We start from the raw sequence: 11,073 nt of genomic DNA, 5'->3' as shown, positions 1-11,073 counted from the left end.
TAGTCCCTGCTCTTTTTCTCTCTATTCTTATTGCCGTGGAGAAACTGAGCGATCCAAATCAGGGTAGAGGAAACGAAACAAAAAAAATGCAACAAGCTCATTCTAGCTCAGTGTATCTGCATTGACCCCTCCCTCGATCCATCCATCTCTCCCACTCTCTTTCTCTCACTCACCTCTGATTCCACCTCTCTCCCTATCTCTCTCTCTCTCTCTCTCTCTCTCTCTCTCTCTCTCTCTCTTTCCTGGAGTCAATTTGATGGAATAGCTTTTCATTTCTTGGACACTCAGCAACAGCCTCTCCCACGCGCTCATGCACATGCAAGCTCGTGCACGTTTACTCTCCTAGCGTCTAGTGTGAGTTTGTTAAAGAGACCCTTCCTATAGCTGCTGATACCCTGGATTTTTAAGATCGTTCATTTTGAGGTAAGAGATGACCACAGGCTTCACCCCCTGTGTGTTAGAGAGACCACAAATCCTGCTTCCATTGGATGAGATAATGAATGTTTTATTATTTGATAGATGTTATGGGCAGATGGGGACCCTCTGTATATGGGTGTTAAACAGTGTAATTGCTATTGGCTGCAATTGTTTCATTGTTACAGATAATGTACCCCATTTTAACTTCATTCTGTGTGATCGAAGGATGTATTCTCAGGCATTCTGACTGCGTTGTGTGAAGTATCTATACCTTAGAAGGGCCATGGCTTGAGCGTGATAGGTATCTCAAGGATGACATCTTTATATGACAGTAAGGCATTAAATCTGTTCATGGTTTTCTATAACTGTGCAGTTATGTTAAAATGGAAAGATTCTAATAAAGAAAATTAAAAGAAAACCTTGTTAAAAGTTTGAAATTATTGTTTGGTGGCACTGAAAAGGCCTTTCGACAGCTTTTGTAATTTTATAAAACATAACTTAACTGTCGCTAATGATTGATATGTCAGCTAAAGCACATGACTAAAGGGGTGGTTGAAGAGCAGTTATTTTGATCTGTGTGCACATGCAAAATAGCTGCACGTTAGGATGAAAGGCTTGTCTGTCTGTGCATTTGTTTGTGTATCCCGAGCAGCTGCTGAAGTTGTTTGGCTGGGTAGTGTAAATTTCACTGTGTGGGTGACAGGTTATTGGTCTCAGGTTAAATCAGGCCCAGAGGAGTTGCTGTAATAATAATAATAATAATAATAAATAATAAATAATAATAATAATATGCCATTTAGCAGACGCTTTTATCCAAAGCGACTTACAGTCATGCGTGCATACATTTTTATTGGTGTATGGGTGGTCCCGGGGATCGAACCCACTACCTTGGCGTTACAAGCGCAGTGCTCTACCAGCTGAGCTACAGAGGACCAAAAGAAATGTTACATCTAAGATGAGAGAGAGAAAGCACAGATGTAACCTATCACAGTACATAGAGTGTAAGCCTAAAGAACAACGTCAATACAGAAAATCAGACAGAAGACAACATTACACCTACATGTAACTGTACAGCATTAGTGTGTCCCTGGGGTCTTGAACCTGTGCTGACTAGAAATCTATAGCTGTATCAAGGACTAAATTACCCAATCACTCGGCAGCTTGGAATGGACATTACACTGAATGTATAATTCAGCCCAGTCACATCACATCCAGGCCCTGAGAATCATGGGGTATTACATTTACATTACATTTTAGTCAGTTAGCAGATGCTCTTATCCAGAGCGACTTACAGTTAGTGAGTGCATACATTTTTTCATACTATTAATTCTTCACACAGCCGATCCTGCTAGTGTGGCATGCCTGTTGTAGAATAATGTTTCTCCCCTGTGTTAATGGACAGACATGGCCGGAGGCACGTGCACACACACACACATACACACACACACACACATTCTTTGTGCTCTAACCCACTCTGCTGGCTGAAGCACACCTCTATTTGTCTATTGCCGCGTTCAAGACGACTCGGAACTCTGAAAGTTCCGACTTGGAAATTCGTTGTAGAAAGATAAGGTCAGAGTTTCCCCCTTGGAAAGTATCTGAATCAACCAATAGGAAGCTCTACGCAAAATAACGTATCTAACTTTTACCTCAGAGGTTCCGAGTTTCCGAGTTGTCTTGAACGCAGCATTTTTTATGTTTATTGACTCTGCATTTTGTATGTTTGTATATCTTGCTCCATCCACCATTATATCAACTTCTCCCCTACAATGTGATCCATTAGAGATAGAACATACAACAGATGCATCTCTTTCACACAGGGTTTTGGTTTACAGCAAGCACCTACATAGATCTCTTGTTGCAACTCATTTTCTGTCGTTTTGGTAACGTTATGCTCACAATCAAGAGCATAATGTAGCAGTGCTGAACCCCATTTTTTCTTTGGCAAACAGTGATGTAGGGAACCTCTTTCATCAATGGAAAACCAACAACGAACAATTCTGAACAACAGGGAATTGTCGTGTTCGAAGTTTATTGATCTCATACATAATAACTAACCTTTAATATGATCTTTGTAATGTTGTCATAAATGAATGAGTAATCTCTTCAGTACCTGGTGGTCCAATAACATAACGTTTATTTTGTTCAACACCATCAACACCAACCTCTTGGTATAACCCACCCAGTGTCCCCCCCTTCGGGCTGTGAGGAGGACGGCCAGCCCCGCAGCTACGGGTCCAGAATCTCCATCCTCAGCCGCAGAGGGAAGAGCAGCTGGAAGAGGAGGAATAGGGCGGAAGAGAAGGAGAGAGAGAGGTAACCGGGTGATGAAGAGGAGTGGGGTAGATAGTAATGATCCTTTACTTAGACACATCTCTGGTAGAGTTCAGGTCCATTCCTGGTTTGAATTCTTACTGCATCCATGATGCCACTGAAAAACAACCCTAGGCTCCTCTGCTCCAGTGAGACAGGATTGTCTGTATACAGTACACTCTTTAAAACAATTATGCTATCTAGAACCTTAAATGGTTCTTCGGCTGTCCCCATAGGAGAACCCTTTGAAAACCCCTTTTTGGTTCCATGTAGAACCCGTTCTACAGAGGGTTCTACATGAAACCCAAAAGGGTTCTACCTCGAGCCAAAAAGGGTTCTGCCTTGTAGGAAAAAAGGTTTCTCCTATGGGGACAGCCGAAGAACCCTTTTGGAACCCTTTTTTCTAAGAGTGTAGCCTACACATATAGTGTAACCATCAGCAACATGCTTATAGGTTTCCAGTCAGTAATATGGTGGGGGCTGCAGTCTGCATTATGTTTAGTTTCCGATTAATGATTACCTTGCAGTTAAGTTAATGTGGTCAGGGTGACATCTGTTTCCATGGGATTGCTGTCTGCGTTTGGTCTGTTTGTTCTGCAGCTGGGCCCCAGAGCGCTCCAGCACTGGCAGCGGGGGGAAGAAGCGTGCTTCTTTGGGGCTGAACGAAGGTGCAAGCATGCGCTGCTCCACCCTCCTTGGTATCCTGACAGGGGTACTGCTGTACCTGGTGCTGGGGGCCGTGGTGTTCCAGGCCCTGGAGGCTCCCCATGAGGAGGGACAGCACATACAGCTGCAGGACACACGCAGAGCCTTCCTGGAGAACTACACCTGCGTCAGCCCAGACATCCTGCAGGCCCTCATAGAGGTACCCTACATAGGCCACACACACCTACAGAACAAACAGGTTAATATAACTGACTGGGATATTAGACTTTCGGGGTGTCCAAGGCATCGGTCATGTAAACCAATGAGACCTCTATAGTTAGGTTGCAGTACAATGCAAATACAGAAATATTCAGGTACGAACACTACCATCACTGTTTGTCTTCTCTCTTTCTCTCTCTCTCTCTCTTTTTGACCTATCACTTTAACTTCCTGACTGTCTCCCATCCCAGGAGGTGGCAGATGCTATGGGTGCAGGTGTGGATCCTGGCAGCAACTCCTCCACCTTCACCAGCCAATGGGACCTGGCCAGCGCCTTCTTCTTCTCTGGGACCATCGTCACCACCATCGGTAAGTCAGCAGCCTGATCTCCCCTACGTTTAATCTATTGTGACACACTGACACTACTTATCCCAATTCTAAAGCTCTACAAACCATCATCCTCAGGTTTTGGGAACATCTCCCCGAAGACAGAAGGCGGGCAGCTGTTCTGCATCTTCTATGCCCTGGTGGGGATCCCTCTGTTTGGCATCCTCCTGGCTGGAGTTGGAGACCATCTGGGGACCGGGCTGAGGAAAGCCATCCTCAAAATAGAGTTTATCTTAGCGGTGAGACACTAAATATTTGGTTTAATGTGTTTCCTCTGTCTATCTCGGTCTATCAGTATTTCAGTCCCTCCATTTCTTTCCCTCTTTTTCATGTTTTCCTGTCTCCCTCTCAGAAGTGGAAGGTGAGTCCTACTATTGTTCGAGTCATCTCAGCCGTCCTCTCCATCCTGTTGGGGGTAGCACTCTTCGTTGCCGTGCCAACGCTGGTGTTTCAGGAGGTGGAGAAGTGGACTCTCCTGGAGGCGTCCTACTTTGTTGTCATCACCCTGACTACAGTGGGCTTTGGAGACTATGTTGCAGGTACTTCAGCCACTGACGGGGTTGGGTCAAGGAATCTGTCTCAAAAGGTCAAAACGCTCTTTTCATTGTTGAAACACTCTTTCATTGTTGTGACCCATTAACAGACACATAAATACCTTCTACTCCGGATTAATGTAGTTTAGGAGTCATGAGTGATAAAATACAATCACTGATTAAACTGGACATTTAATTTACTCTTTAAATTATTTAAATTATTCACAATCTTTGTATGAAAGTTGAATTATTAATTGGCTCATCTGTGTGGTTTCATCGCCCCCTAGAGTTTTCCAGCAGCTCAGTCTGTAATGTTCACTTATGTGAGATTAATTTAATAAACCCCAAGAGTCGATGTCCACGACCCCGCAGAAATCGAATTAGCATAATAAAAAAATCCCCATAAAAATCTGTCTGTTTAATCTAGAGATATCTCTTTGCATGGGCTGCGTCTCAATCCACCGCATCTGCCGATTTCGGCCTTCCGCATCTGCAGTGAAAGGTAGCAGAGCTGCAGCAGTGCTTGTCAGACCATGAGACATCCCGAAAATCGGTCTTCTCACGAATATGTCTGTAGCGGTTTTGGCCTACAAACTATTATGACCCCTCTATGGAAAGATTGGAGTCATAAACACTGTTTTGCTCTACGACCCCCACGAGCGCCACGGGACTCGTCTGAAGTTGGTACCGGCCAACTTTTGTCTGTAGTGTCCAAACAGTTTTGGCAACACACTAATCTAACCCCTCTATGGAAAGGTGAGACTCTCACGAATACTTACATGTTGTGCTCTAGGATGCCCACAAGCCTCACTGGTCTGAAGGTAGCCCGGTACCAGTTACAAACATTAATGGAAGTATGTGTATACAGTTGAAGTCGGAAGTTTACATACACCTTAGCCAAATACATTTAAACTCAGTTTTTCACAATTCCTGACATTTAATCCTAGTAAAAATTCCCAGTCTTAGGTCAGTTAGGATCACCACTTTATTTTAAGAATGTGAAATGAATGATTTATTTCAGCTTTTTATTTCTTTCATCACATTCCCAGTGGGTCAGTTTACATACACTCAATTAGTATTTGGTAGCATTGCCTTTAAATTGTTTAACTTGGGTCAAATGTTTCGGGTAGCCTTCCACAAGCTTCCCACAATAAGTTGGGTGAATTTTGGCCCATTCCTCCTGACAGAGCTGGTGTAACTGAGTCAGGTTTGTAGGCCTCCTTGCCCGCACACGCATTTTGCCACAACTTTGGAAGTATGCTTGGGGTCATTGTCCATTTGGAAGACCTATTTGCGACCAAGCTTTAACTTCCTGACTGATGTCTTGAGATGTTGCTTCAATATATCCACATCATTTTCCTTCCTCATGATGCCATCTATTTTGTGAAGTGCACCAGTCCCTCCTGCAGCAAAGCACCCCCACAGCATGATGCTGGCACCCCCGTGATTCACGGTTGGGATGGTGTTCTTCGGCTTGCAAGCTGCCCCCTTTTTCCTCCAAACATAACGATGGTCATTATGGCCAAACAGTTCTATTTTTGTTTAATCAGACCAGAGGACATTTCTCCAAAAAGTACGATCTTTGTCCCCATGTGCAGTTGCAAACCGTAGTCTGGCTTTTTTATGGCGGTTTTGGAGCAGTGGCTTCTTCCTTGCTGAGCAGCCTTTCAGGTTATGTCGATATAGGACTCGTTTTACTGTGGATATAGATACTTTTGTACCTGTTTCCTCCAGCATCTTCACAAGGTCCTCTGCTGTTGTTCTGGGATTGAGTTGCACATTTCGCACCAAAGTACGTTCATCTCTAGGAGACAGAACGCGTCTCCTTCCTGAGCGATATGACGGCTGTGTGGTCCCATGGTGTTTATACTTGCGTACTATTGTTTGTACAGATGAACGTGGTACCTTCAGGCGTTTGGAAATTGCTCCCAAGGATGAACCAGACTTGTGGAGGTCTACAATTTTTTTTCTGTGGTCTTGGCTGATTTCTTTTGATTTTCCCATGATGTCAAGCAAAGAGGCACTGAGTTTGAAGGTAGGCCTTGAAATTCATCCACAGGTACACCTCCAATTGACTCAAATGATGTCAATTAGCCTATCAGAAGCTTCTAAAGCCATGACATCATTTTCTGGAATTTTCCAAGCTGTGTAAAGGCACAGTCAACATAGTCCGTATGTAAACTTCTGACCCACTGGAATTGTGATACAGTGAATTATAAGTGAAATAATATGTCTGTAAACAATTGTTGGAAAAATTACTTGTGTCATGCACAAAGTAGATGTCCTAACCGACTTGCCAAAACTATAGTTTTTGGAGTGGTTGAAAAATGAGTTTTAATGACTCTAACCTAAGTGTATCTAGTTTAGTGCCTAAAAAAAGGGATTAAATATGCATAATGGTTTTTGACATAATTTCCTCATCTAGACTATAGGTTTTAACAGCACATCTGTCATGTGTAAACTAAGCTGTAAAGTTGCTGATTATCCATTGTCTACACCTGTAAACCCCTATCTATCACTATCCTCTTGCTTCTCTCTGTCAGGTGATAGTGGAGATGGTGGCAAGGACCACTGGTACAAGCCCCTGGTGTGGTTCTGGATCCTGCTGGGCCTGGCCTACTTTGCTTCCATCCTGTCCATGGTTGCAAACTGGCTTCGGGTCCTGTCCAAGAAGACCAGGGCTGAGGTGAGTGTAAAAACTGATTGGGCCCTGAATGGGAAAGTACAAGCAAATGGGCAGCACTGTACACTTTGTCACCTATAGCCACCTGTTCTATTCCTCAATGATCCTCCCTTCCTCTAAATGCTAAATGACTAAATGCTCTTTAAATAGTGATTTGATTTGATGTCTTTCCTCTCTCTCTTCCCAGATGGAGGAGCTCAGAGCCCGTACCACTGACTGGGGTCAGAACATTCAGAACATGTCGGTGGACTTCCGCATGCCTGACGACCCCTTTAAACGACGACGACGAAAGCGTCGACATGGCCCTCGCAGCCGAGGCAATGGGGCAGGCCATGTGTCTGGGACTGGGGCCCCTGGGGAGGGGGGCAGGGTGATGGAGAATGGCCAGCTGAACAGCCAATCAGAGACTGGATCGTCCTCATACTCTTACTCCTCCAACGAGTCAGAGTCTGGATCTGAGACAGGGTCAGAGGTCACACAGCATGAGCGGGTAGTAGAGGAAAAAGAGAAGGATGTCGATAAGGAGAACGTCTTCCCAGATGCCCTGTATTCCCAGCCTCTGGACTACTTTGGAGAGAACCTGGCATACATTGATGAGTCCTCAGATGCAGTGAGTGGAAAATTACATTTGGATCCCCTGTTGGATCCAGCACAGCCCGTCTCTACACGCTCACGGAAGCCCAAGAGGAGACGGCCCAGAAGACCACCCCCAGAGAAGAGCCCCACCAAGCCTGAGAAGAAAGAGCCCAATGGAGACATAAACCCCCCTGAAAATCCACCGTCACCTCCACCAAAGGATGGATGAACCAAATGCTCAAGGGTGAGTTTGTATGTTTTTCAGAGCATGTTGAAAGTGGATAAACATAATGAAAACATAATTATGAAACTGTCAAGCTAGAAATCCCTGACTCTGCTCTTTTTAGGGATGAAGGGAAGAAGAAGTTATGGGAGAAGAACTGAACCTGATTGATTATGCTTTATTGACTACACTGTTCATGTTTCATAAACATTGTTTGAGTGTGTGTATGTCGTGTATGCCTGATTCAAATATGGAGTGAGCCTTGATGTATTAACAGAGTGACTTATTCAAATAATCCTAACAAAACTTCACTGCATTAACCTGATGTTGCCTTGGTAGGGTTTTAATTAGGAACCCAATCTTATGTGCCCCTCTCATCCATGTTTGCTTATGGAGTGAGCGCTCCCTACTGGGCAATCATGGAACTACACAGCCCTGTTTCCTTTAGATAGAATCAGCAGTGAAGCACACCAACATACGTTTTTTTTTTTACTCTGAATCAATTCCTATTGTTTTCCTTTAGGGGAAAAAAAGCCCTATGACAATAACTCTCCCATAATGAATTTTTCCCTGAATGTCTGGAGCTCAAACTCTAGAGAACAAAGCTTTAGTATATAATAGGAAAATTCAAGATATGAGTAAATCCTGTCTCTGCCAATAACCATATCTGGTCTTGCATGACCTAGCCTAAGTATTACACTAGTGACTTTATTACTGTGTGCACTGTGTACAGCATATGCCATTGTATACATTTTTGAGTATTATTATTTGAATGTATTACATACAACTGTCATGTAAAATAAACAACACATTTTTTAAATAATCAGAATACTATTTTGTGTGTGTGTGAGAGATTTTCCAGCATTTGCGTTGTTTTCCTGAGGAACAGAAAGAGACTGTCAGTAAATTAAGGACAATGAAGATACAGTGGCACACTGAGAATGAATAACACAGTCATTGAGAATTATATTGCAGACAACCATCTTCTCTCAGTTCCTCAATTAACGAACTACATACCTGAAATGAGAAAAACAACATATAATATGTCTTAATCAAATCAAATGTTATTTGCCACATGCGCCGAATACAACAGGTGTAGACATTACAGTGAAATGCTTACTTACAAGCCCTTAACCAACAATACAGTTTTAAGAAAAATAAGTGTTAAGTAAAGAGATAGATAAGTAAAAAATAAAAATAACAAATAATTAAAGAGCAGCAGTAAAATCAAATAACAGTAGGGAGGCTATATACAGGTGGTAGAGGTACAGAGTCAGTGTGCGGGGGCACAGGTTAGTCGAGGTAATTGAGGTAATATGTACATGTGGGTAGAGTTAAAGTGACTATGCATAGATAATAAACAGAGAGTAGCAGCAGCGTAAAATAGGAGGTGGGGTGGGGTGGGGGGGACAATGCAAATAGTCCGGGTAGCCATGATTAACTGTTCAGGAGTCTTATGGCTTGGGGGTAGAAGCTGTTAAGAAGCCTTTTGGACCTAGACTTGACGCTCCGGTACCGCCTGCCATGGGGTAGCAGAGCGAACAGTCCATGACTAGGGTGAATGGAGTCTTTGACAATTTTTAGGGCCTTCCTCTGACACCGCCTGGTAGAGAGAAATGAAGATACTCATTTTGCAACCATTTGCACTTATGAACACTTAAGGAAATTAAAATTGGGAAGCAAATTGTAAAAGAAAACAAGTTCATACTCACTGCACTGATACAGGTTGTTGATCATTTGGCAAATCTGAGAATAACTCTATACTCATAATTCCGGTTTACAAGCAAAAGCTCAAACACGCTCAGTATGGAAGTGGTCAGATGAAGCTGCGCAGACTGGAATATGTTCCGGGATTCATCCGATGGCATTGAGGAGTTTACCACATCAGTCACCATTCATTAATAAGTGCATCAACGACGTCATCCCCACAGTGACCGTACTTACATATTCCAACCAGAAGCCATGGATTACAGGCAACATCCTCACTGAGCTAAAGGCTGCCGCTTTCAAGGAGCGGGACACTAATCCGGACGCTTATAAGAAATCCCGCTACGCCCATCCGATGAACCATCCAACAGGTAAAGCGTCCATACAGGACTAAGATTGAATCCTACTACACCGGCTCTAATGCTCGCCGGATGTGGCAGGGCTTGCAAACTATCACAGATTACAAAGGCAAACCCAGCCACGAGCTGCCCAGTGACACGAGACTGTCAAACGAGCTAAATGCCCTCTATGCTCGTTTCGAGGCAAGCAACACTGAACCATGCATGAGAACAACAGCTGTTCAGGCCGGCTGTGTGATTACGCTCTCCGTAGTCGATGTGTGTAAGACCTTTAAACAGTTTAATATTCACAAGGCCAAAGGGCCAGACAGATTACCAGGATGCGTACTCAGAGCATGCGCTGAGTCTGTAAAACCTACATGTTTCAAACAGACCACCATAGTCCCTGTGCCCAAGAATGCCAAGGTAACCTGTCTAAATGACTATCGCCTCGTAGCACTCACATCTGTAGCCATGAAATGCTTTTGAAAGGCTGGTCATGGTTCACATCAACACCATCATCCCTGACACCCTGGAACCACTCCAATTCGCATACCGCCCCAACAGATCCACAGATGACGCAATCTCTATTGCACTCCAAACTGCCCTTTCCCACCTGGACAAGAGGAACACCTATGTGAAAATGCTGGTCATTGACTACAGCTCAGCGTTCAACATCATAGTGCCCTCCAAGCTCATCACTAAGCTAAGGACCCTGGGACTGAACACCTTCTTCTGCAACTGGATCCTGGACTTCCTGACGGGCCTCCTCCAGGTGGTGAGGGTAGGTAACAACTCATCCGCCACGCTGACCCTCAACACGGGTGGCCCTCAGGGTCAGCGTGGCGGATGTTGGAGTCGTGCACGACTGCCTGGCCGTGCAGGACTCCAACACCATAATTAAGTTTTCCAACAACACAATGGTGGTAGGCCTGATCACCGACGACGATGAGACAGCTTATAGGGAGGAGGTCAGAGACCAGAACAACCTCTCCTTCAACATCAGCAAGACGAAGGAGCTGATTGTGGACT

General features: G+C 44.1%; 1 protein-coding gene across 1 annotated transcript; it reads left to right on the top strand.

Moving 5' to 3' along the window:
- The first annotated feature begins 305 nt into the window (after positions 1–305).
- Positions 306–8,855, top strand: LOC121541843 (potassium channel subfamily K member 4-like). Its single transcript, XM_041851171.2, has 9 exons — positions 306–423; positions 2,604–2,733; positions 3,331–3,595; positions 3,846–3,963; positions 4,060–4,220; positions 4,334–4,520; positions 7,058–7,200; positions 7,385–8,017; positions 8,121–8,855. The coding sequence occupies exons 3-8, from the start codon at positions 3,407–3,409 to the stop codon at positions 8,000–8,002; spliced, it is 1,416 nt and encodes a 471-aa protein (XP_041707105.1). The 5' UTR covers positions 306–423; positions 2,604–2,733; positions 3,331–3,406; the 3' UTR covers positions 8,003–8,017; positions 8,121–8,855.
- The last annotated feature ends 2,218 nt before the right edge of the window (positions 8,856–11,073 follow it).

Source organism: Coregonus clupeaformis, chromosome 27 (assembly GCF_020615455.1).
Source record: "Coregonus clupeaformis isolate EN_2021a chromosome 27, ASM2061545v1, whole genome shotgun sequence".
Lineage (NCBI taxonomy): Eukaryota > Metazoa > Chordata > Actinopteri > Salmoniformes > Salmonidae > Coregonus > Coregonus clupeaformis.
This window is presented reverse-complemented; position numbering and strand designations above follow the sequence as displayed.

What these genes read in the sequence shown, in the direction of transcription:
- LOC121541843 (XM_041851171.2), top strand. Translation starts at nt 3,407, where the DNA reads ATGCGCTGCTCCACCCTCCTTGGTATCCTGACAGGGGTACTGCTGTAC. An exon ending in GACCATCGTCACCACCATCG is followed by an intron (nt 3,964 to 4,059) that starts GTAAGTCAGCAG and finishes CATCATCCTCAG; the next exon opens with GTTTTGGGAACATCTCCCCG. An exon ending in AAATAGAGTTTATCTTAGCG is followed by an intron (nt 4,221 to 4,333) that starts GTGAGACACTAA and finishes TCTCCCTCTCAG; the next exon opens with AAGTGGAAGGTGAGTCCTAC.